Genomic DNA, 27,463 nt, shown 5'->3' with positions numbered 1-27,463 from the left:
TTTGAGTTGGGAATGGAACACTTCCCTACTTCAGGTCCTCCGTGTCAGCATTAATCACTCCCAAGTTTTAATTACCTCTCAACTTGGGTAAAGCACAACACTCCTTGACTCTGCCCCTGTAATGTGTGTCAATCCCAAACTCAGAAGTGCATCCTCTCTGCACCAAATATGATTTTTTTTAAATCCATTTCCCACAATAGCCTCCCTGTAGTTTGAATGAGATTGCCGTTCATGTTTTTTTTGCAGTGGGCACATCCCCACCCCAAAATGGGTTGATGTTGCTTAACCTTGAGATTGTATTTATTTAATGGTATGGGAATCACATTTCTATAAAACCGAAGGAGGAACTGCATTTATGATTACACAATTTAAGGGCAATCAACATTTATTTATAAAAGGCAAGTAGTGGGAAAATCATGGAATTTGTGTACAGTATATAGATTTTGAAAGGGCATTTGGTCAAGTGCTGCATGGGAGACTTGTTAATACAATAAGGTTCCTCGTATTAAAGGACATGTGGAAACATGTTTAAGGAGTTTGTTAAAGAACAGAAAGGAGAGTAATGGTTAATGGATGTTTTTCCAGACTGGAGGTATATCCAATGCCCCTCGGGTCAATATTGGTGTGTGTCTGTCTGTGATATATCCAAGACAAAGCACCCTGCTTGATTGGCACACCATCCACTCCCTCCTTCACTGTGTCTGCAATGTACCATGTACAAGATGCACTGCAGCAACTTACCAAGGTTTCTTCAGCAGCTCATCTCACACCTGCGACCTCTACCACCTAGAAGGGCAAGGGCAGTAGACACATGAGACCACCACCTCCAACTTCCCCTCCAACTCTCAAACCATCCTGACTTGAAAATCCTGACCTTCCTTCATCGTCGCTGGGTCAAAATCCTGGAGCTCCCTCCCTAACAGCACTATGGGAGTACCTTCACCACATGGACTGCAGCGGTTCAAGGAGGTGACTCACCACCACCTTCTCGAGGGCAATTGGGGATGGGCAATAAATGCTGGCCTTGCCAACGACGCCCACATCCCATGAACGAATAAAAAAAAATTGAAATTGATTGTGACAGAAGACTTCTGACATCCTAGATTTTTAAGTTTTTTTTACACACTTATTGTGATGTGATGCATGATATTTAGGTGTTCATTGTGCTTGTTAAAGTAAAACAAAACTTTGGTTCATTACATTCAAAATAGTCTTATTGATGGTTATGGGAAAATAGCCATACTTGGGTTCTGTGGTTTCCTGACCTGTGAAAGATGGGAGTAATTTTAACTAAGCATTTATGACTTTCAGCAGTGCAAAAGGGTGAAATTTGAAACCCAATCATTCCTTCTTAGTATTGTCAACACTGTCCCTTTGAATTCATAGTCACTTTACTGAGGCTGACATTTGCTTGTGGCATTTTGTTTAGAGAGGTTGGCATGCATGAACATAGAAAAGCATTGTTCATTTAGGTTTGCCAGCATGTGACTTGTAGAAAGGGTCTTCTGTTGCACATTTATATTATGCTGCTGTAGTAAAAAGGAGCATCCAGGCCTATAAATAACTGGTAAAGACAATATCTATAAAAAATTAATGGTTAGTACTCGAATATTTCATCACACATCACATCAAGAAAAATGTTTTTACATAGAAGACACAGGACTAACTTTTTTTCTTCCCTGCACACGGGCACATTCATGGGCAAACATCTGAGCATTCAACCCTGATCTGTATCACTGTAGAATGCTCCACTATTAATGAAGTGGTCAATTGTGTGTGTTTTGGCTACAGTATCCACCATTATAATACTATGCCTCAGTAATGGAGGATGACACCAGGATGCAAGTGTCATCATTCTTTTTAAACATCTGTTCCAGTTGTTCTATTAATATAGACGAGAGTTCATTTGTCCAGAAAAGTGATTCTCTTTCTCCCCCCAGCCCCCCCCCCCCCCCCCCCCCCAAAGGGAAATTAGATTTTCATTCCCTGTGCACACTGGAGAAGTCTGATTACATGATTTACTTTGTCTGATTAGTGTACACTATGTACTTGTTTTGTTTCAGGTAATTTGGGAATATGGGATAGTGAGTGAGTAAGCCACAGCACCCCTATCAATGCATAGGGGTTTGTAGTTTAGAAAGTTTTATGAAATTATGTGTAGTCATATTGAGGAATTTAAAAGAATGATATCTAATATGCAAAAAGTTCATACAGTCCTACATCTTTGTGAGATTTCTTTCAGGTGGTGGATTTTCAGTTTCATATGGAACAGGGGCCAATTTTTTAAATGAAGTCCAGGGTCTGCTACTAGCACATTGGCAACTAGCTTTTTATGTAGACTGAATACAGTCCATTTGTAGGTTCAACAACTCTTCATATCCTGACCCAAAGCTTCTTGGCAAATCTGTCTCCGTTGTTCATCACACAGCAAGCAGGAAAACTTTGTGTTCAAAAGATGCTCCCCTCTGATCACCGCTTCCTAATGGGCCAATCAAAGCTACTTTTCTGTTGAGAGCTGACCTGGCGTAATCTACAGAACTTAACAAAGCATTATTGTTTAGACTTGATGAACACAGGTGATCTTCACTTTAATACATATGGCCAAACAGATGGAGTGATAGCTGCTTTGTAATGGACTCGCCTCCTCTTCGGCAGTCCCTCGGAACCGAGGATGACTTGCTTCCACACTAAAAATGAGTTCGCAGGTGACTGATGAGTCCAATGCGGGACCTACAGTCTCTGTCACAGGTGGGGCAGACGGTGGTTGAAGGGGTGGGTGGGGTGCTTGGGTTGACGTGCGCTGCCTGCGCTTGGCTTCCGCTTGCTCCCAGCGAAGAGACTCGAGGTGTTTGGCGCCTTCCCGAATGCTTCTCCTCCACTTTGTGCGATTCCCAGGTGTCGGTGGGGATGTTGCACTTTTTCAAGGAGGCTTTGAGGGTGTCCTTGAAGCGGTTCTTCTGCCCACCTGGGGCTCTCTTGCCGTGTCAGAGCTCCGAGTAGAGCGCTTGTTTTGGGAGTCTCGTATCGGGCATGCGGACAATGTGACCCGTCCATCGGAGCTGCTCGAGCGCGGTCAGAGCTTCGATGTTGGCCTGAGCGAGAACGCTGACGTTGGTGCGCCTATCCTGCCAATGAATTTGCAGGATCTTGTGGATCGTCCCAGTGGACTCTACCCTTGTACTGAATGCACTACTTCTTTGGGGGTGGGGGCAAGAACATCAACCTAAAAACATAAGAATTAGGAGCAGGGGGAAAAAACGATGAGTGGGGGAAATTTGGTGGTAATAGAAAAGGCAAATATTAACACATACTATAACAGGCTCTTGATACAAATGCTAAAACAAGACTTTTTAAGAATAACTAGTTGGTAGTTAAGATTTCCATGATATCTGGTTAATCAATTGAATGAATAGTGTCTTCAAGGATACAAATGGCCAGCAGAACAAAATGTTGCTGTTCGTTAAGTCACCGTATAAATGTTTACTACTGTTTTTTGGGCAGTAACCTCTTCCTGCCATGTAGCTTTATCATACTTTCAAATATTAAATAATTGAGCATTTTGAATGTTTTGTGTCCGTGACCATCTCCAACTTTTTATTTGGACTGGGCTCCAAATTGTTAAAGGCTTACCTCCCCTTCTCTCCTGAGGTGCTGACTCTTGTTGGGATATCATTCCATAAGTGCTGAGACCTCTAGGACCTTAACCAAGTGATTGATTGATTTATTTGTGTGAACCTAGACCGTGTCCATTATCTGAGAGTATCACAGCTGAGCCCAATCCTGTTTTTGCACAGTGCCAACAGGTGCATTTTCCAGCAGGAGTTACTAGAAGCCAGTCGAGCAGGGGCGCGATGAATTACCCTTGCCAAATCCAGGCATGCTGAGTCATAATTGTAGGGCCCCAGTTGAGATCAGCTTAACTTTACACTGATCTGTTTCTGGCATCCTGTACTTGTATACTATAAAAAAAACCACTGCAGTTAGTTGTTGTTAAACCTGGAAACAATGGCTATTAATGAAAGTTAAATCTCGGTGCTGCAGCTGTACATCATTGTTCATGCAACAAAATGTGCAGTGGGAAGTACTGTTCTTACGGCATGATGTGTATTTACAGTTCTACATAGCTATAAAGCACTGTGATTAAAATTGGAATCTGTCAATATTGTGCACACTGCTTTATAGCTAACAATGTGTCAACTATAGATGGAGACAATATATTCTTGTTTACATTACATTTTTTCTGGAATTTAAACAATGACTAACAACTCTGGAGTAATTTCTCTCTGGCTAATTCAGGCTGTCCCTTGAGTTCTTGCACCAGTCTGTGACTTCCCTCTTTTTACATCTATATAGCACCTTAAGTGCTTCCTCAGTACTTCTGTGTCAATTTGTGCTGCTGCTGATAAATTCTCATGAACATTCCCAGCAAATGGTTCATCTATTAAACTCTACTACTGACTAGCCATTACATTCCCAAGACAAAATGTGCTAAATTTGTATTTTTAGTGTAAAATCCTTTATCCCCTTCCTGTCCTCCTTGATCCCTCCCACCCTCCCTAAATGCAAGTTTGAGCCAGTTTCAAGGAAGTAATATACCAGTAGTTTAGGGATGATTCCCTCTTTGTCCTGCACTCGTCATATCCCCATAGCAGAATGGAAGATGGAATATATGTTCTCACTACTGTGGCATTGCACGTTAGTGTTTTATTGTGTTACACATTGTGCTGCCTCTAAGTCAGGTGCTGGATGTTCAGACTGCATAACCAACTGTCAACTTGATTTTAAACACTGGTGCTATCTGTTGCTGTTGGTGTATGCAAGGAAATGGGGGACATTAGTCCTAAAGTTTATGGTTGTCATGTGCCTGTAAGCAAAACCTAGTAATGTGTTTTATGTCTATTTTATCAGTTCAGCATATGGTATCAATGCTAATGTCCTGATGGACACATGATACTTGAATGATCAATAATCTGCCTGCAATATGGGTGTCTTAAGCTAAGGGAAAAGGTGTGGAATGGTGACATGAATTTCAAGTCTCAAGGTTTTAGGCTGCTTGGTGATTTATGAATGTATCAGTGAGGTAAACATGAACCTGTGCACCAAAATATTGATTTTCATTTAGTTTGAAATTTAATAAATATATAATCTGCTTTCAAAAAGTAATTTATTTGACCATTTTATAAAATGTATAGGCAAAGTTTTGTTTCAAACAGTTAAGAGTCTTTAGTAAATGGGTTAATTGGCCAGCAAAATATAAATAACTGAATAAGTTAGGCTAACTTCTATCAAGCTTCTTTTGGTTTGCTCAATGGAATAAGAACAAACCCTACCAAATTATCTCCAACGTATTTCCACGTCCCAGGCTCTTGGTGTTTGCTCATCCTTAATGTATTAGAAGCTTGTAAAATGAAACTTGGTAACTGAATTCATTATTTTCCGTTTCTTGTCTTAATAGAAAACCTTACGAGCCATGTTGGTCTACACACCTTGTCATGCAATGGCAGAAAGGACACGACTTCAACGACTTCTCAGGCCAGTAGTTGAAACTATATTGGTCAAATGTGCAGATGCTAACAGGTAACTGACTAGTGGGTAGATCTAAAAACTCTGGCAGTTTTAGTATTGTTGAGAAATATATGAAAGTAAATAATTCACCAAATAGAGATCTCTGTATTTGATATTTGTATTTAATTTTTAATTGCAAATAAAGGTTTAAGATAGTAAAGGGGTAGTTAAAGGAACATATATAACATACCTTTGATAAGGTACCCCATAACAGACTGATGAACAAGGTCAGAGAATGCGGAGTCAGGTGACAAGTAGCAGAATGGATTGCTGGCTGGCTTCAGGACAGAAAGCGGAGAGTAGGAGTAAAGAGTAGCTATTCACAGTGGTAGAAGGTGGGTAGTGCTGTTCCACAAGGATCAGTGCTGGGACCGCTGCTGTTCACAATTTACATTAACAATTTAAACTTTGGAATCAAAAACACAATTTCTAAATTTGCGGATGACACCAAATGGGGGGAGGGAGGGGAGATGGTCAATACTGAGGAGAACTGCAACAAATTACAGGAGGACATTATTAAACTTGCAGAATGGGCATATAATTGGCAAATGAAGTTCAACACAGGCAAATGTGAGGTATTACATTTTTGTAGGAAGAATAGGGAGGTCACTTATTACTTGGAGGGTGCGAGTCTAGGTGGAGTAGAGGAGCAAAGGGATCTCTGAGTACAAATACACAAATCACTAAAAGTTGTGACAAAGGTTAGCAAGGTCATTTTAAAAAAAAAAAGCAAACCAAGCACTAGGGTTTATTTCTAGAGGTATAGAATTGAAAAGTAGGGAAGTTATGCTAAACCTGTATCGAACCTTGGTTAGATCACACTTGGAGTACTGTGTACAGTTCTGGTCACCGTATTATAAAAAGGATAGAGAGGCACTGGAGAGGGTGCAGAGAAGATTAACAAGGATGATGCCAGAAATGTGAGGGTATACATATCCGGAAAGGATGAACAGGCTGGGTCTCTTTTTTTTCTCTTGAAAAAAGAAGGCTGAGGGGTGACCTCACTGAGGTCTTTAAAATTATGAAAGGTTTTGATAGCGTGGATACAGTGAGATCGTTTCCACATGTGGGGAAGAGCATAACTAGAGGCCATCAATGTAAGATAGTCACCAAGAAATGCAATAGGGAATTCAGAAGAAACTTCATTACCCAAAGAGTGGTGAGAATGTGGAAATCGCTACCACAGGGAGTAGTTGAAGCGAATAGTATAGATGCATTTAAGGGGAAACGAGGCAAGCATATGAGGGAAAAGGGAATAGAGGGTTTTGCTGATAGATTTAGATGAGGAAAGACAGGAGGAGGCTAGTGTGGAGCATAAACGCCGGCATGGACTGGTTAGACTGAATAGCCTGTTTCTGTGCTATATATCCTATGTAATATATTGGGGATAGTAACTGCGCTCCGTGAAGTAAAAACTGATTAAGACTTCTGTTTTGGCCTTTCTGGTCATAAGTGGCTACCCACTTATCAGGCCACTCCAGTGATTACAATGTCCCTATGTTCATTTTGGAGCACTTGGCTATATTTAACTAGTAAGCATAAGTAATCTCTGGAATGCCTTATAATATGAAGTGAACTGGTTCATTACAGTTGTAAAGCTAGATGAGGTATCCCTCTCCTGTGAGGCAAATTGAGCATTGGTTTTATTGGACTTGGGCAGTTTTTAAAATATTTTCTGCTTTGTAGTGTGTAGTGTATAAATGGTGGTTGGGTAGTGTCCTACAATGGAGTTTTTAATGTTATATGAAAATTTATGTAACTAAAATATTAAATGCTTAAATTCCTCCACAATATCTGTTCATTTTTTTAAATTAAAAAATTGCTTGGCAAGTAATACTTAATCTGAAGTGAGAATTTGTTTGAGGGTTTTTTTGTCCGTTCAGTTACCTTAATTGTCTAGTAACCATTTATTATGGTGCGATATATATTGTGAACTAAGGGTGAATTGATGTCCTTGATCAATGGGCTCTGTTTACTCTGAGGCTCCAAAGCATCCTTTTCGAAACATAGATAGAATCATACAGCGCTCTTTGAAAGAGCTATCTAATTGGACCCACTCGCTCCCCTGCTCTTTCCTCATATCCCTGTTTCAAGTATATATTCAATTCCCTTTTGAAAGTTACTATAGAATCTGCTTCCACCCCTTCAGGCAGTGAATTCCAGATCATAACCAATCACTGTGTTTTAAAAAAAAAAACTCCTCTCCCCTCTGGTTCATTTACCAATTATCTTAAATCTGTGTCCTCTGGTTGCAGACACTCAAATTTTTTGATTCTTTCCAATCCCAAATTTGTTTTGCAATCCTTTTGCCCTCACTATTTATATCTAAATTCAGCTACTCCATGCTTCATTTTCTTGTTCTCTTTATAAATAGCACTTAGGCTTTACTAGTTGATTGCAACAAAGCTGAAAGTACTAGCAGCTATACAACCCTAATTGTAATCTCACACAGTAAATTGTCATGTGATTTTTTTCAAAGGTATCTAGATTGTGTTCTGCAATGATTATAGTGGAATTTATGGCCCATTAAATGTAAATCTAGTTATTTTATCACAAGTTTCTTGGCCTGAATCTTGAAGTAACATTCTAGTATTAGCCATATAGTTAGCAATGTTTAAAAATCTAATCCTGCAATAAATTGGTTTCTTGGAACTAAAATATTTTGATACAAAGATACTGGTTTATTAAAACTTGAGGCTATAACCTGCCAACTTAACCTGGTCAGTCTTTTTATTTTGTACATCAAAGCAATTTGACTGTTGCAACAGCAACCTTCTGGCACTTAACAATAACTGAGCTGTTTTCCAAAATTACTTGTACATTTAGAAACACAGAAGTTATTTTTCAGGTGTATTAGTTGGCCTATATTTAAAAAGCTGTGTTGAATGAGTTTTGTTCAAATATAAACTGTACAAGTATTTAGGAAATAATAATGTGATAATTTAGATTCGAAGCACAGCAGTATGCACAAAACTACATTATCACTTTTTTTGCACTTTATTTCCAGTCGTACAAGTCAGCTTTCTATTTCTACACTGCTGGAACTGTGCAAAGGCCAGTCAGGAGAGCTTGCTGTGGGCAGAGAAATTCTTAAATCAGGCAAGAAACAGTTGCTATTACAAATAATTTGTATTTAATGCTACACCTTTGTGTAAGTGTCTTTTTTAAACTGTCTCTCATAGCTGAAAAAGCAAAACTGTTGATCCCTTTTGTTTAATAGGGTACAGCATGGATTGAGTTGGACATAAAGTAATGTTGGGGAATAACTGATGCACATCTTTCTGAAATTAGGAATGGATGTCTTGTCATTTTATTTCATAAATGTGGCTGTTGAAATCAGATACCACAAGGCCAGTTGACTTGAAAATTGCCAATAGTTCATATCTCACTGCATTACAGGAATCTATTTGGTTCGGTCTCTGCAGAAATGAATGTCTACAAGAGCACACCTATAAAAGTGCTCCATATAAATCAGGGAGCCTCTAAGTATGATCCTGTTTGAAACTTAGTTAGCCCATCTAGGCTGGGGGTACTGCTAGAAATGCTGCAATTAGCCTCAGCACCCTAGCCAAGGTGGAAATATTAGAGAGGATTCTTGCTCCTGAACTGGCCCTGCTCAAAATGGAAGTGGACATTGGGTGAGGACAGGATCAGACTTGGTTGTGGTGGCTCCCTTGGGACAATAAATCAGCAACATGCTGTACCAGGTTCATACATGAAGCCTGGATAGTTAGGCTCCAGTGTTTGTTGAACAGTACCCCAGCAAGTGTCATTGCTAAATCAAGACCACCTGAGCCTGTTGTATAAATTCGGAGGTCAGGGAAGCATGTAGCAGAAACTGTGGTTACAATGGGAGATTGTAATTTTCACACATTCTGGGAGAATCCGAATAGCTCAAGTAGTAAAGGCAACACATTTCTAGAATGTATTTTGGGCCATTCATTTTCCATGAACAATATGTTTTAGAATCGACGAGGGATAAGGCCATACTAGATTTAGTGATGAGTAACAAACCAATCTGACTAAATGGACATCTTGTGAATAGTGACCATAATATGATTGAATTTGATGTTGAGTTTGAGAGGAAGAAGTGAGAGTCACAAACCAAGGTTTTAAATTGAATTAAGACAGTATTTGAAGGGATGAGAACTAAGTTGACCACAGTAAATTGGACTGAGTTGTTAATGGATGAACGTGCAGACAAACAGTGGGAAGTATCCAAAGAAGTTTTTGATGTAGTACAAAACCAGTACATATCCCTAAAAAGCAGCTGCTACACTTGTGTAATTAAGTAACCATAATCAACAAATGGTATGATACAGTATCAAGCTTTAAAAAAAAGCTTACAAATGCAAGGAAAAGTGGAAATGCAGTAGGCTGGGAGAGCTATAAAATGCAAAATGGGCTACAAAGAAAATAAGAACTGCAAAAAGGAGTATGAAAAAAACTTGAATCGGATATCACAGCTAACATTAAAAGTTTTTATAAATACATCGAGAGAGTGGCAAGGGGGAATGTGGACCCATCCAAGATAGGCACAGGTGCTACTTTAGTGGACAATTAGGAAATGGCAGACATGTTAATTGAACACATTTTGTATCCATTTCATGGTAGAGAAATAGAACAAAGTACCAGCAGTACAAGAGAACTTAAAAAGAAGTCAAGAGGAGGAACTTATTGAATCTAATATTAGTAACAAAATGGTAATGGCGAAAACAATGGGACTTGAGATAAATAAATCTTCAGGATCTGATGTTTTCCACCCTGAGGGTATTAAAAGAAACGGGTGTGGAAATTGCCGATGTGTTGGTCATAATTTTCCCACAGACTAGATTGGGGAATTCTGCCTTTTGTATTGTGACATTTCCAATTTTCCTCTAAGAAAGGAGAGAGGGAGAAACCAGGAAACTACAGACCTGTCAGTTGTGGTGAAGGTCTGGAATCTATCATCAGGTACAGAGTAACTGAGCACTTGTACAAGTACGAGCTGTCAGGAGAGTCCGCATGGATTTGTGAGGGATAGGTCATGTCTGACTAATTTGGTTGAATTTTCTGAGGCTATCACCAACATGGTGAACAGGGGAATATCTGAATGTTGTCTATGTGGACTTTCAGAAGTCATTTGATAAGGATCCATACAAGAAATTAACAAAAATAAAAGCGCATGATATTGGAGTTATCCTTGTGACATGGATTGAAAATTGGTTGGGAGGTAGGAGACAGTGTCGGGATAGTTGGAATAAACAGGTCTTTTTCCGAGTGGCAGGCAGTGACTAGTGGGGTACCGCAGGGATCGGTCCTTGGACCCCAGCTATTCACAATATATATTAATGATCTAGACAAGGGAGCTAGATGTAATATCTCCAAATTTGCAGACGACACAAAGCTGGGTGGGCGTGTGTGCGGTGAGGAGGATGCCGAGAAACTCCAGGATGATCTGGGCAGGTTGCGTGATTAGGCAGAAGTATGGCAGATGCAATATAACGTGGATAAATGTGAGGTTATCCACTTTGGTGGCAAAAACAGAAAGGCAGATTATTATCTGAATGGCAATAGATTGGGAGAAGGGGACGTGCAACGAGACCTGGGCGTCCTTGTGCACCAGTCGCTGAAGGTAAGCATGCAGGTGCAGCAGGCGGTTAAGAAGGCAAATGGTATGTTGGCCTTCGTAGCGAGAGGGTTTGAGTACAGGAACAAGGATGTCTTGCTCCAGTTGTACAGGGCCTTGGTGAGACCACATCTGGAGTATTGTGTGCAGTTTTGGTCGCCTTATCTGAGGAAGGATGTTCTTGCCATGGAAGGAGGTCAGCGAAGCTTCACCAGGCTGATACCTGGGATGGCAGGAATGACGTACGAGGAGAGATTGGGTCGATTGGGCTTGTACTCACTGGAGTTTAGAAGATTGAGAGGGGATCTCATTGAAACTTATAAAATTCTGACAGGACTGGACAGACTAGATGCAGGAAGGATGTTCCCGATGGTCGGGGAGTCCAGAACCAGGGGTCACAGTCTAAGGATAAGGGGTAGGCCATTTAGGACAGAAATGAGGAGGAATTTCTTCACCCAGAGAGTGGTGAACCTGTGGAATTCTCTACCACAGAAGGCAGTAGAGGCCAATTCATTAAATATATTCAAGAAGGAGTTGGATATATTTCTTAAGGCTAAAGGCATCAAGGGGTATGGGGAGAAAGCAGGGACCGGGTACTGAATTTGGATGCTCACATTGAATGGCGGAGCAGGCTCGAGGGGCCAAATGGCCTACTCCTGCTCCTATCTTCTATGTTTCTTTGTAAAGGGAATGTACTCTGGTTGGTTGGCATAATGTGACATTTGGTGTTTTCCAGGGATCTGTATTGGTCCCCTATATATTAATAGAAGTGTAGAGGAGAGATGGGATTTGGGTGTCAATGTATGCAAATTAGTAAGAGCTAGAGCAGGTGCAAAAAGTAATCAAAAAGGCTAAAGGAATGTTGACCTTTATCTCAAGGTGGCTGGATAACAAAAGGGAGGAAGTGATGCTTCAGTTGTACAGAGCCTTGGTCAGACCCCCAGTTTTGAGCATCGCACCTCAGGAAGTATATATTGGCCTTTGAGGAGGTACAACACAAATTCGCCAGAATGATACCAGGGCTTAAAGGGTTAAATTATGAGGACAGGTTGCATAAACTTGGCTTTTATTCCCTTTAATTTATAAGATTGAGGGATGATTTAATTGAGTTTTAAATCTGAGGGATTTGATGGGGTAGATAGAGAGAAGCTATTTTTTCTGGTGGGGAAATCCAGAACAAGGGGACACAATCTTTTTCATACAGAGGTTAGTGGAAATCTGGAATTATCTTCCCTCAAAGGCTGTGGATCCAGGGGGTCAATTGAAATTTTCAAGACCGAGATTGGCAGATTTTTATTAGGTGGGGTATCCAGGGATATGGATCAATCGCAGGTAAATGGAGTTGAGGTACAGATCAGCCGTGATCTAATTGAATGGGGGAATGGGCTCAAGTGGTTGAGTAGCCTAGGCCTGTTCCTATGTTCCTTAAAGGGGAATGTAATGGAGTGAAGAGAGCGAAAACTGGCATATTTTAGTGCTTGTGTGATGCAGTAGTCTGTGGCTACTGCAGTGGTGGTGGTTCCCCATTCACGGCTATTAACTCCAGTGACTAATATCCTTGTGACCTATGCTTGCTAGTTGTAGAAGAAAATAATATTAATTAGCCATCCTGCTTTTGAAATTTAAGTCCTAAAATGTAACCTGTTATTTCCTTCTTTTCATAGGGTCCATTGGGGTTGGAGGTGTTGACTATGTCTTAAACTGTATTCTGGGCACCTCAACAGAATCCACTAATTGGCAGGCTTTGCTTGGCCGTCTGTGTCTTATCGACCGACTTTTACTGGAATTCCCTGCTGAATTCTATCCTCACATTGTCTCTGGTAGTGAGGGCCCAGTTTCTCAAACAGAACTTGTGCTAGAAAGGTAATGGTATTTCTTTTTAAATTGCCTTTACAACTTGATGGGAATGTATTGCTTTACTGTATATGTTTTACATCTGAGACAATAGTTTAATAAAGATATTTGACTTGATGTCTACAGCTACATATAGATTCTGCCAAAGTAAGCTACATGGGCTAAACGGGTCCAGTAATTTTCAATGTCCTGCTTTTTATTTTAAAATGTATGTAGGTTTTGGATTCATTATTAGGAAGGTCATTTTCTGCAGTATATTGCATGAGCTTTGCTGATTATGTGGAACTGTCAACATTGATCATTTTTTTTTTTTAATTCATTGATGGGATGTGGGCGTCGCTGGCTGGCTAGGCCTGCATTTAGTGCCCATCCCTAATTGCTCTTGAGAAGATGGTGGTGAGCCGCCGCCTTGAACCGCTGCAGTCCATATGGTGTAGGTACACCCACAATGCTGTTAGGAAGGGAGTTCCAGGATTTTGGCCCAGCGACAGTGAAGGAACGGCAATACAGGTCCAAGTCAGGATGGCGTGTGGCTTGGAGGGGAACTTGTAGGTGGTGATGTTCCCATGCGTCTGCTGCCCTTGTCCTTCTAAGTGGTAGAGGTCGTGGGTTTGGAAGGTGCTGTTGAAGGAGCTTTGGCGAGTGGCTGCAGTGCATCTTGTAGATGGTACACACTGCAGCCACAGTGCGCCGGTGGTGGATGGAGTGCCAATCAAGCGGGCTGCTTTATCCTGAATGGTGTCGAGCTTCTTGAGTGTTGTTGGAGCTGCACTCATCCAGGCAAGTGGAGAGTATTCCATCACACTCCTGACTTGTGCCTTGTAGATGGTGGAAAGGCTTTGGGGAGTCAGGAGGTGAGACACTCGCCGCAGAATTCCCAGCCTCTGGCCTGCTCTAGTAGCCACAGTACTTATATGGCTGGTCCAGTTCAGTTTCTGATCAATGGTAACCCCCAGGATGTTGATAGTGGGGGATTCAGCGATGGTAATGCCATTGAATGTCAAGGGGAGATGGTTAGAGTCTCGCTTGTTGGAGATGGTCATTGCCTGGCACTTGTGTGGTGCGAATGTTACTTGCCACTTGTCAGCCCAAGTCTGAATGTTGTCCAGGTCTTGCTGCATATGGACACGGACTGCGTCAGTATCTGACAAGTCTCGAATGGTGCTGAACAGTGTGCAATCATCAGCGAACATCCCCACTTCTGACCTTATGATGGAGGGAAGGTCATTGATGAAACAGCTGAAGATGGTTGGGCCTAGGACACTGCCCTGAGGAACTCCTGCAGTGATGTCATGCGATTGGGATGAATGACATCCAACAACCACAGCCAACTTCCTTTGTGCTAGGTATGATTCCAACCAATGGAGAGTTTTCCCCTTGATTCCCATTGACTTCAGTTTTGCTAGGGCTCCTTGATGGCACACTCGATCAAATGCTGCCTTGATGTCAAGGGCAGTCACTCTCCCCTCACTTCTTGAGTTCAGCTCTTTTGTCCATGTTTGGACCAAGGCTGTAATGAGGTCAGGAGCTGAGTGGCCCTGGCGGAACCCAAACTGGGCGTCAGTTAGCAGGTTATTGCTGAGTAAGTGCCGCTTGATAGCACTGTCGATGACACCTTCCATCACTTTGCTGATGATTGAGAGTAGACTGATGGGACGGTAATTGGCCGGGTCGGATTTGTCCTGCTTTTTGTAGACAGGACATACTTGGGCAATTTTCCACATTGCTGGGTAGATGCCAGTGTTGTAGCTGTACTGGAACAGCTTGGCTAGGGTGTGGGATTTTAAGTAATGAGCCAGTTGCACACCTCTGGCATTGCTTTGAGCCAAACACTAGTTCACAGTAGTGCACTTCAACTGTCACATGGGTCATGAGAGAGGCCTGTCTGCTTTAGTCAAGCCTATCAACACTTTTGCATTTGGTGGGTCTCGATCTAGTGCCTTTTGCAGGGCCAGCTTCTGGCAGCTGAGAGCTGTTCTGCAATGCAATAAATTGGTTTAATAGTTGCACACTGGATGCCATCAGTGGACTTGATTTTTTTAATGTTAATTTTGTAGAATCCTATTATGATTTATTGGCTCAGTGAGTGGATTTTAACTCTCTTGCTTCTGTTCCTTTATTATTCTAACCATATCCAGCCTGTCAAAGATATAGCCCAAAAAGTCTTGGTTCACTCAAAAGTGCATAGAAATGCAATAATTGGCAGTAGCATAAAATAATTAATAGAAGCTCGTCTCTGTGATGCATGTTAAAAAGTTTGAGACTTGCTAGTCATACCAACAATGATGTGCTTGGTGCAATGTAGAAAGGGGAATGCAATATTCTTTATATTTTTGAGCCAGCCATGCACTGCCAGCATGTACTATGGGTTGAAATGTTTATAATCTATAATTTGCCTGTGAAGTGCATAATGGAGAAGCAGGGATCTTGTATAAAGGCGTGAGGTTGTAAACTTTATACACTGGAGAATTGGTAAAACCTGTGATGGTTGTAGAGCCTGCAGTAGAGAGTAGTAGATGCTTCTTAAAAATCCAACTCTCCTGTACAACAACTTGGATTTATATTGGCATCTTTTAATCTAGAAAAATATTCCAGTGGGCTTCACAGGTGCAGGGGAAAAAAATGAACGTTGAGCCAAAGGAGGAGAAATTAGGACGGGTGACCAAAAGATAGGTCAAACGAGGTGGGTTTTAAGGAGAATCAAAGGAAGAGAGGAACACGGAGAGGCAGAATGAAATAGAGAGAAAATTACAGGTGTTTAGGGCCTAGGTGGGTGAAGGCTTGGCTGCCAGTGGTGTGGGGGACATGCATGAGGACAGAATCAGAGAATGAGACTTCAGGGAGAGTTGTAGCACTGGAGAAGAATACAGGGATAGGATGAGATGAGGCCATGGAAGGATTTAAACACATGGATAAGAATTTTAAATTTGAGGCATTGGGGGACTGGGAGCTAATGTCGGTTAGAGAGGACCAGGGCTGGGTGAGCGTGACTTGGTCTGGGGACCAGGGCTGGGTGAGCGGGAGTTGGTCTGAGGACCAGGGCTGGGTGAGCGGGACTTGGTCTGGGGACCAGGGCTGAGTGAGCGGGACTTGGCCCGAGAACCAGGGCTGGGTGAGCGGGAGTTGGTCCGGGGACCAGGGCTGGGTGAGCGGGAGTTGGTCCGGGGACCAGGGCTGGGTGAGCGGGACTTGGGCTGGGGACCAGGGCTGGGTGAGCGGGACTTGGTCTGGGGACCAGGGCTGGGTGAGCAGGACTTGGTCTGGGGACCAGGGCTGGGTGAGCGGGACTTTGTCTGGGGACCAGGGCTGGGTGAGCGGCACTTGGTCTGAGGACCAGGGCTGGGTGAGCGGCACTTGGCCTGGGGACCAGGGCTGAGTGAGCGGGACTTGGCCCGAGGACCAGGGCTGGGTGAGCGGGACTTGGTCTGGGATATGATACAGGTAGCGACATTTTGCATGAGTTGAAGTTTGCGGAGGGTACAGAATGGGAGACCAGCCAGGACAGCAGTGGCATAGTCTAATTTGAAGGTGACACAGCCATAAATCAGGGTTCCAGCAGCAGATGGGCTGAGGTAGGGCAGAGGCAGGTGATGTTGCCGGGGTAGTGGTAAGTGATCTTTGTGATGATTATATTGGGTCAGAAGCTCAGCTCTGAGTCGGGTAGGATACCGAGGTTGCGAGTAGCCTGGTTCAACCAGAGACGCTGGACTGGATGGGAGATGGAATCGGTGAGGGTATAAAGGGGGAGAAATTCAGTATCGCCCCATTTGGGGGCGGTAACTTTTGAAAGCTGGGAAACTTCGCGCCAAGCACTAATTACCAGCTTTTTCTAAATTCGGTGTTTGCGCTTCAGGAAGGAAGTGGAGCGCTAAATCAAGCGCGCCACTTCATTCCTGGAGTGCTAAAGGACGCAGGCGGGGCATTAGTGGTGCAGCGCTGCCGCGATCCGAGGCTCCTTCCCTCCCTTAAAGGGAAGGGCCATTGCTGCAGGCTCTGCATTGGGACCAGTTAGCTGGTCCCCGATGGCGTCCGCTATCCGGCCCGATCAGCGCCATGCACTCCAGCAGAGTGCCGGGTCGCGGCCCAGGAGAATTGGGGAAAAAAGCACTTGATATTTTCCTACTTACCTTGGCAACCTCCCCTTTAACTTCTGCCACCAAAGCGTCCGGCCTCCCAAACAACGCCTCCTGCAGCTGTCTGTGTTTACGCCTGGCAATGCTGCAGGGGGTGGAACTGAAGTTCGGGTCCGGGGCGATGCGCACGGTAATGACGTCGTGATCTCCGCGTGCCCGGAGATCATGGCGCAAAGTGTTGCCACCGCCGCAAACCTCCCGGCTAAGTTAGCGGGAGTCGTTCCTCTCGCTGCACCCGGGCGGTAAGTCGTTAGTGCCCATTATCGCCCCCCCACCCCCGGGGATGCTAGCGGGAGGCGCTAACTTGCCAAATTTCTCCCCAAAAACTTGTGGCAGAATCTGAAACCAGTAGCTTTGGTGTTCCCACTGTTTAGCCGGAAGAAATTGTGGTTCATCCAAGATTAGATGTTAGACCAGCAGTCTCGCAGCACGGGAGTGGAGAGGTAGAGTTGGGTGTCATCCACATGTGGAAGCTGGCCCCATGTCTGGATGATGTCACTAAAGGGCAGCATGTAGTTGAGAAGGGTGGGGTTAATAGATTTTTGGGATTGATGTAACCGCGCAAAGGTTGTAGATGAGAAATAATGCACCATGGTCACAGTCAGTGAATGTTGTTTGTGACTGATTATTGCCATTTTAGTGCTGTGGGAGGGGTGGAAATTTAAAATTGTAGGGATTCTAACAGAGTTGCAAGACAAATGGGCAGAGTTCTGGGAGGGGAAAGGGATATTATTGATGGGGCTGTAATTTGCAATGGAAGAGGGGTTGAAGATTTTTTTGTGGGGTGATGACTGTAGTTTTTAAAGGGAGGGTGACAGTGTCCAAGAAGAGGGAACCATTTGCAATGTCAGCTAGCATGCAAGCCAGGAAAGACATTGAGTGGTCAGTTCAGTGGGAATGGAGTTAACGGAACAATAGGTGGATCTGCTGAATAAGATAGGCATGTGGGTGAGATGGGAGAGAACAGAACGAGTTCTGAGCTAGGGTGGTGGAGCCGGTTTGGATAGTGTGCAAGGAGAGGTGGGGTGGGGGTGCGATGATAAAGCAGAGCAGCTGAATGGATGGTCTTTATCATGGTGACAAAGAAATCAATGAGTTCTTCAAACTTCTTGTTAGAGGAAAGTGGAGCGTGCAGGGAGGGGTGGTTTAAGGAGCTGGTTAGTTGTGAGGAAAAATGATACCGTGGTCATCTTGGACAGCAGAGGGGAGTGAAGCCTGATAGAGCTTAATGTGGTCCAGCCAGATCTGACAGTGGATGGCTAAACCAGTTGTGTGCCAGATACGCTCAAGTCTGTGCCCCTTTCTCTCTGGGTAGCAAAGATGCGGTCTGTACCGGGGGGAAAATCAGGATGGGAGATGACGGTTTTGATCCGGACATGGATATCAAAAGTAGAGTTGAGGGAGTGATTTGAGCAAACTTACAGTCACAAAGCTATTGTGAATGGAGGGCCAAAGGTTTGAGAGTTGGAAAGTGCAGTTTTAAATTACTGGAGTTCTCCACCCCCCCCCGCCCCCCCCCCCCCCCCCCCCCCAACCCCAAAGAGCAAATGCAGAAGAAAGTGGTTTTGACCGGTATAGGGGGATGTGGGTGCTGAGGGAAGCGATTGGAGATGGCCTCAACAGTGATCAAAACCATTAGAAGCCAGAGGCCATAGGAGATGGTGAGGTCGAGGGAGTGGCCATAAATATGAGTGGTTTATATGGAGTGAGGGGTTTAGGAAGGACAGGAGGGCAAAGGGAGCTGAGCTGGAGAGCTGAATGAGGATACGGTTTTGTTCCATGCAGAGGCCAAGGGAAGGAGGCTGCCTCTGGGAGCAACAGGTTGGGGCTTGGTGTACAGTTGTCAACAAGGATTTTAAAGGAGAGGGGTGGAATAGATTGAGGTGCTCGAAGAAGAAAAAAATATCTCAAGAATAGGGAGAAGAAACTGCGGTGTGACTTGATAAGGGCCACGCTGAAAGAGTGGCAGTTTGGGCAGGTGGTGGAAAGTATAGCTGGTGGGAAGACTTTGGGAAGAGACAAGGCGTTGCCACTTGTGAGCCAAGTTTTGGTCGAAGCATAAATGTCTGTGGTGGAGGGGATCATGGATGGTATGGGCTTTATTTGCAAGTGAACAGACATTCTGGAGGGAAATGCAGAGCAGGGCATTGATTAATCCACCAGCAGAGTCTAAGAGGACAGTGGAAATGGGCAGGCGGTTGGTGAAGGTATCCCCCAGCAGATGTGCTGTGCAGCAAGTTCATGAGAGGAGGATGGGGCAGTTCCAAGTTGCTGCTCATAAGGCAGCAATAGATGGTTCAACGGGTGTTATGGAGAATGCCAAGAGGCACAGATGGTAACTATCTATATTGATGAGGGATTCAGGCCTGGGTTGACGACTAGAGAATATAAATGCAGCGGTGTAGTGATGGGGTGGAGGGATGAGGGGAGAAATAAAGGTGGCACGGCCAGGTGACAGGAACGGGAGGAGAGTTAACAGAAAAGATGGAAGTAATGGGCTTGGTTCCAGAGCCGCAACCAAAATACACATGCAAATAGGTGCAAAGGGAGTTTGGGCTACATGGGCAACAGAGATTAGGCAAGATATGTCTTGATCATAAACAGGATGGCGAGGAGATGATATTACAAAATTCAAGCTTGAAGTGTCCACAAACCAATGTCCAGGTTTGGAGTCAGTTGTGCAGTGTGGGTGGATCCAGGAGCCATTTGAGGGGTAGAGTGTCACATGCGGTGCTGTTGGAGGTTGCCAGGTGCAATCAGAGGGCTGAAGAGGAGTGGAGATTTTTATTCTATATGAAATGAGGCCTACTCGGTGCAATAGGTTGGGGGGGGGGGGGGCAGGGCTGGACACAATGGAGTGAATTATTGTTAAAATTTGTGTTGGTAAGGCCTGAAAATCCCTCAAAGAAATCGATATTGCCTAGTGCTAGGCATTGTATCGCTGCAAGAACAGCAGATTGGCCAATCTTGAAGGCATTTTATTATAGGACCTGAGAACAGTCTAATCTGATAAGTAGACTTTATGTTGAAAGTTGAGGCTTCATGGTTTTTATTACTGCTTACCATAATAGAATGTATAAGAGAGACTTTCCATAACCACTTGCAGTGCGTACTGTGATTTCAATGCTTGAACATTACATATTGAAAACCTATGGTCTATGTGTCCCCATCTCTGCATTCAGCTTAGCAAATTGATTATAGAGAAGTTCTTGTTTCTTACTATGTTCTGGTTTATTTTCTAGATACAAGAAGCTACTGTCACTTTTGAACTTTGCACTGCAGTCCATTGATAATTCCCATTCAATGGTTGGGAAAATGTCCCGGAGAGTCTTTCTCAGTGCTGCACGGATGGTTGCAAGAGTGCCTCATGTTTTTGTGAAACTGATACATATGCTGAGTGTAACCAGCTCGACCCATTACACACGTATGCGGCGGCGCTTGATGGCTATAGCAGAGGAAATGGACATTCTTGACACCATTCAGTTACGTATAGAGAACGTACAAACTGTGGAAGGAAGACATGATGATTTTGTAGAGCCCTCAGCACCACATAACTCTCCATATGCTACAGAAAACAACTCCCCAGTCAACACCGTGCAGTTATCTGGAAGAGCAATAAAAAGTGTGTTAAGTCCTGATACTAAATCTGGTGCTAATCCAGATGAAGTGGGAGAGATACTACGAAATAATTCATCTACAAGACTTGCATTGACAACAGTGCCCTGTGAGCAACCAAAGACAGCCATTCAAGCACGTCCCAGGCCACTGAGTCAGTGTGTAAACTCATGTTCATCAGTGACTCCATTAAATCATTCCCAGCCTTCCTACCCATCTTTGCCTTCCCCATCATCATCAAGTCCTTTAGCTGGACAAACAGCTATTGATACTTCCAAATTAAGACCTCAGGGTTTTGTTCCTAGCAAATTTGCATCGTCTTCCCCAAAAGCACAGCGCAAGTTTTCTCTTCAGATTCAGAACAACTGTTCTAAGGATGTCACTGGAGGTAAAGAGACTGAAAAGCTGTCTCCAATTTTTACCCAGGCACGGCCCCCTGCATCCAGTCAGATCCACAGACCAAAACCATCTCGGCCGTGCCAGAACGAAGCAGGGAAATCACCATGTGACTTAAGCAGAAGCTGTATGATGCTTGAACTAAAAGATCTGACGCTTAGTGACCATTGTAGTAGCAATCCAGTTATTCCCAGTGATGTAACTGTATTTACTCCAGTGGAGGATACTTTTCGCCTGGATACTTCAGCAGAACTGAACTCCAGTATGGAAGATCTGCTTGAAGCTTCGATGCCTACGTGTGATAGTACTGTTACATTTAAATCTGAAGTTGCCGTGCTCTCTCCTGAGAGGGCAGAGACTGACTGTACCTACAATGATGATGTTAATCAGAATCAGAAATGCAAAGAAAAGATGGAAGCAGAGGAGGAGGAGGCACTAGCTGTTGTCTTAGCTATGTCAGCATCCCAGGATGCCCTGCCTGCTATTCCTCAACTACAGGTTCAGAATGGAGAGGATGTCATTCTCATTCAGTTGGATGTAAGTGTTCTTTCCCCACCCCCCTCCAAAAAGGTCTTTAATTCTCATCCTGTCCTGTGCCTCTGGGGAATTTTATATATTTTCAATATACTTTTTTTCTGTAAAGACTGCAGTGTACAAGATGGGTGGTATCAGCCATTAAAATCCCTTTGGAAAATGTCTTTTCCTTAAACTAATTTTTACACGAGTGAAAGGCTCAGACTGGTATTGCCACTGCCCATAACTCTAAATAACTAGAAAATGCAGCATGTGAACCATCCTGAAAAATGATCACGGTCAAAATAATGACCAAGACTAGTGTGGTACAGTTGCAAATACAGCAATGCTGTTTGTTGACTATAGTGTGTTGGCCTTTTGGAGCCATTAATCTTATAAATACTGATAACTAAATTAAATTTTGACAGTGACCATCTTGGTTTTGTTTCATATGTTTCAAACCATTGCAACTCATGTTCTTGTGTGAAAATGAAACACTGTACACATTTACCAATTATATGATCTGTATGTGCCATACCAAAGAGCATTTGAAATAATTGTAACAAATCAGTTGCCAAATTTCCATATTTTCCATACTTGGTAGAAGAGGTGTGTTGGGGAGGAAATTAAGAAACTCTGAAACAAAAACTTGACAGTTGATGAAAATAGAAGGAATGAAACCTAATTTTGTGTCAAATGCATACTCAATTTTAGTTAACTAGAGAAATATAGCTGTTCTATTGTTGCCTAAGAATGCATGTGAAGTTGACTTGTGCTGCAGAACCTCACCTTTTGAAAGTGACCATATCCGAAAGAATGCAGGTGAGTTATCTTGAAGTGATGGTTTGCTCCTCATCCAGATTAACATTGATGCCTAACTGGCAAAAATTTCTAAAATGGACTGGTGGAGGTTCAGGAAGGATGGGCCCAAAAGCTGCATCTTTTGACATGTTAAAATAAAACCCCTCCGGAGTGGGATCCTGCTCTAATCTAATTGGTTCACCTAGTGGTCTCAAAAATGCTTGAAAATGTTTTAGCTTTAGTATAACTAATATTTAAAGGGCTATTGTTGGGGTGGAAATTTGAAGTTCTGCCAGTGAGATGATGCATTTCAAATTAGATGGGGGGGAAAGCTGCCTTTCTCTCTGCCCTTTTCTCCCTCCTTTTCCTTGTCTCAGGTTTTAGAAATTGGAATCTCTTGTCTCTCATGTGAGCCATTAGCATTGGACCATATCTGGTGCGCAACTGCTTTAGTCACCCATCACCAGATCAGGCTGGAACACATCGCTTTCAAACCTCACTCTCCTCAAAGCTGCCCGCTATTCCAGAATCATTCTGGAGTTAAATATACACCCCAACCCCAGCTTCTTCACTCCTGCTGTCTACTTGAGTCCCTCTTCCCTACCCCCTTTACACTCACCGCCAACAAGAAATGTGATGTGCTCATGGACTTTTTTGTCACTAAGATTGAGACCATCTGCTGCTTCCTTCCCTGGTTGCTCCAAATCCACTTTTCTAGCTTCTATCCCATCGTCACCCATACCTTTTCCATGAGACTTGCCTTCTGCTCCTTTGACCCCATTCATCCAAAATTGCTAACCACCCAATTTACTTTTCTGGCTCCATGCTAGCTGATGTTGTAAATGGTTTTCTCTCCACAAAATGTCTCCTTCCCTTTTTAAAACCACCATCCTCACTCCATCCTCCACCCCTTTGTGCTTGCAGACTACCACCCTAGCTCCAGCCTCCCTTTCATCTCCAAATTCCTTGAATGAGTTGTTGCCTTCCAAATCTGTGCCTTGTCTTTCTCGCAACTCCAGGTTTGAATCCCTCCAATCCGGTGTCTGCCCTACCACACTCTTAGCTATCTGATTGTAGCCAGTATATTTCCAGCAATGGCTTTTCTTCCTACCCCCTCACCCTTGCATCCAGAGTATCCCAAGGATCTATCCTTGCCCTTGTCCTTTTCCTCACTTACGTGCTGCCCTTTGGTGATGTCATTTGCAGGATGGGGTCAGCTCCTACATGTATGCTGACAAAATCCAGCTTTACCTCCGCACCAGCTCTCTCGAACTCTTCAGTGCCTTGGTGCTTGGCAGACAGCCTAACAACAACGAGTCTTGGATGAGCTGCAATTTCCTCCAGCTGAACATTGGGAGGACCAAAGCCATCATCTTCAGTCCTCACCACAAGCTCCCTTGACTGAACCAGACTGTTCACGACCTTGATGTCCCGTGTGCCCGAGCTGAGCTTACGACTCTGTCCACCAATTACAATGGCTACCGACTTCCACATCTACCAGCAGTTGACTCCTCTTAAACCCAACCCACTCCCCAACCTCAGCCCATTTGCTGCTGAAACTCTTATCCATGCCTTTGTCACCTCCAGACTCTATTTCACTGCCTTCCTGGCCAGCTTCCTACTCTCCGCCCTCTGCAAAATTCAGCTCATCCAAAACTTCCAACCTATATCCTGTCCTGCTCACTCGTCATCCCTGTCCTATCTGACCAGCATTGGCTCCCGGTCCCCCAGTGTTTCAAATTTAAAATTCTCATCCTACTGTTTAAAACCCTTCATGGTCGCATTCCTCCCTATCTCTAACTTCCTCCAGCCCAACAGCCCTTCCTCTCCCAACTCTACGTTCCTCTGATTTTTGCCCCTTGTGTATCACAACCATCCTATTCCCCCACAATTGGTGGCCGCACCTTCAGCGGCCTAGACCTCATGCCCTAAACCCCTCTGCCTCTCCTCAAAGATCCTCCTTAAAATCTACCAAGCTTTTGGACACCCATCCTAATCCCTCCTCTCTGACTATGCCACTGTGAAGTGTTTGGCATGTTTTTCTGCATTAAGGTGCTATATAAATGCAAATTATTTTCTGTCGGATGGAAATAATTAGTTGGCATAAAAATTCAACTGGAGTTTTCATTTCATAAATTGAAGAAACCTTAAATGAAAAAATCTCTTTTTATACAAAAACAAAATCACTTTTTATCCCTCTTGCGTGCTCTCTTGCAAACCTCTTTTTTCTGTCTCGCTACACTTCAGCTTAATATAGATTTTTAGTTTATAGAATGCAAAGTAAAAGCTACTACAAGTGTGTGATCAGACACTCACTTTTTTCCTTGCACTCTCACAGCCACACGGCCTCTCTTATATATATTTTGCCTCAGTAAAGCATTTGAAATTTGTGTTCTCGTTTTTCAATTATTTGAAGAAAAACTACTGGACAGAAAGTGGTAGGAGGTAAAGGAAAAAAATCTCAGCAGTGCAGTGGACTAGTACTGATGCATCCTGGGAAATCGGGTATAATGTACATGTTCTGTGCACAATCCAAATTCAGCTGAGAGTTGCAGCTTTGGGCACAAATATCACGGCCAAGCCAAAGCTGTTGTAAGGGGATGAGGGCTACACATAAAAACTTAATGACAGCATTTAAAGACACAAAAGACAATTCAATGGATAAATTTAATCACATTATTGTGAATTATGTGTTTGAATTTATTTTGTTTAAACTTTTATTTTGGGCATTTAAAATATAATTTACTCAGGGAAAGGAGGGAGATAGAACAGGGACCTGCAGGCCAGTTAGCCTGACCTCAGTCGTCGGGAAAAATGCTGGAATCCATTATTAAGGAAGTGGTAACGGGGCATATGATTAGGCAGAGTCAATATGGTTTTATGAGAGGGAAATCGTGTTTGACAAATTTATTAGTTATTTGAGGATGTAACTAGCGGGGTAGATCAAAGGGAACCAGTGGATGTAGGCTATTTGGATTTTCAGAAGGCATTCGATAAGCTGCCACATGAAAGGTTGTTACACAAGATAAGGGGGTATTGGGTTGGGGGTAATATATTAGTGTGGATAGAGGATTGGTTAACAGACAGAAAACAGAGAGTAGGGATAAACTGGTCATTTTCAGATTGGCAGGCTGTTACTAGTGGGGTGTGCCGCAAGGATCAGTGTTGGCACCTCCACTATTTACAATCTATATTAATGACTTGCATGAAGGAACCGAGTGTAATGTATCCAAGTTTACTGATGATACAAAGCTAGGTGGGAAAGTAAGCTGAGAAAGACACAGTCTGCAAAAGAATATAGATAGACTGAGTGTGTGAGCAAGAAGGTGGCAGATGGAGTATAATGTGGGGAAATGTGAGGTTATTCACTTTGGTAGGAAAAATAGAAAATTGATTTTTTTTAATGGTGAGGAACTATTAAATGTTTGTTCAGAGGGATTTGGGTGTCCTTGTACACGAAACACAAAGTTAACATGCCGGTACAGCAAGCAGTTAGGAAAGCAAATGGTATGTTGGCCTTTATTGCAAGTGGTTTGGAGTACAAGAGTAAGGAAGTCTTGCTACAATTGTACAGGGCTTTGGTGAGACCACACCTGGAGTACTGTGTACAATTTTGGTTTCCTTATCTGAGAAAGAGGATATACTTGCCTTTGAGAGAGTGCAACAAAGGTTCAGTAGATTGATTCCTGGGATGAGAAGGTTGTCCTATGAGGAGAGATTGAGTAGATTGGGCCTATACACTCTGCCGTTTAGAAGAATGAGAGATGATCTCATTGAAACATACAAGATTCTGAGGGGGATTAACAGGGTAGATGCTGAGAGGCTGTTTCCCCTGGCTGGAGAGTCTAGAACTAAGGGGAATAGTCTCGGGATAAGGGTTCGGCTATTTAGGACTGAGATGAGGAGAAATTTCTTCACTCAGAGGGTTGTGAATCTTTGGAATTCTCTACCCCAGCGGGATGTGGATGCTCAGTCGTTGAGCATATTCAAGGCTGAGATAGGTAGATTTTTGGCGATATGGGAATCGGACGAGAAAATGGGGTTGAGGTTGAAGTTCAGCTATGATCATATTGAATGGCGGAGCAGGCTCGAGGGGCCATATGGCCTACTCCTCCTATTTCTTATGTTCTTGCGTAAGGGGAACATGGCTTTAAAAAAAAAAAAATAATAATAATAATAATTCAGGAAGCGTTTAAAGTGTTATGGGAACCGGTGGCTAGACTGCACTGCAATAAACTTTTAACCAATGTTCCCGTTTAGCTGCGCAGCTGTCTGAAGCCCCCATGCAGCTCAGTTGGCGGTTTCTCAATGATGAAAGAGAGGAACTGAAAGAAATCAGTATTTGTAGGAAAATGGTGTTGGGAAAATTGATGGGACTGAAGGCCGATAAATCCCCAGGGCCTGATGGTCTACATCCTAGGGTCCTTAAGGAAGTGGCCCTAGAGATAGTGGATGCATTACTGGTCATCTGCCAGCACTCGATAGACTCTGGAACAGTACCCATGGATTGGAGGGTAGCTAATGTTACCCCACTATTCAAAAAAGGTGGTAGAGAAAAAGCGGGGAATTATAGACCGGTAAGCCTGACATCGGTAGTGGGGAAAATGCTAGAGTCTATTATAGAAGATGTAATAGCAGAGCACTTGGAAAGCAGTGACAGGATCGGACAAAGTCGACATGGATTTACAAAAGGTAAATCATGCTTGACTAATCTACTGGAATTTTTTGAGGATGTAACTGGTAAAATAGATAAGGGAGAACCAGTGGATGTGGTGTATTTGGACTTTCAGAAGGCTTTCGATAAGGTCCCACAAGAGATTAGCGTGCAAAATTAAGGCACATGGGATTGGGGGCAAGGTATTGACTTGGATAGAGAACTGGTTGGCGGACAGAAAGCAAAGAGTTGGAATAAACGGGTCGTTTTCCGAGTGGCAGGCAGTGACTAGTGGGGTACCGCAAGGATCGGTCCTAGGACCCC

The 27,463-nt window shown here is 43.4% G+C and overlaps 1 protein-coding gene across 3 annotated transcripts in view; it reads left to right on the top strand.

Annotated features, from left to right (window-relative positions):
• The window catches only part of map3k1 (mitogen-activated protein kinase kinase kinase 1, E3 ubiquitin protein ligase), a 124,418-nt gene that overhangs the window by 83,862 nt on the left and 13,093 nt on the right, over positions 1–27,463 (top strand). For all 3 annotated transcript variants that reach the window (XM_085971871.1, XM_085971880.1, XM_085971889.1), the window contains 4 exons: positions 5,456–5,577; positions 8,573–8,664; positions 12,838–13,036; positions 20,403–21,708. In XM_085971871.1, the coding sequence (XP_085827997.1) occupies positions 5,456–5,577; positions 8,573–8,664; positions 12,838–13,036; positions 20,403–21,708 (1,719 nt within the window). The remainder of the gene's footprint in view (positions 1–5,455; positions 5,578–8,572; positions 8,665–12,837; positions 13,037–20,402; positions 21,709–27,463) is intronic.

This window comes from Somniosus microcephalus, chromosome 2, assembly GCF_052327205.1.
Source record: "Somniosus microcephalus isolate GS21.2 chromosome 2, FLI_Smic_1.0, whole genome shotgun sequence".
NCBI classification, from domain to species: Eukaryota; Metazoa; Chordata; class Chondrichthyes; order Squaliformes; family Somniosidae; genus Somniosus; species Somniosus microcephalus.
This window is presented reverse-complemented; position numbering and strand designations above follow the sequence as displayed.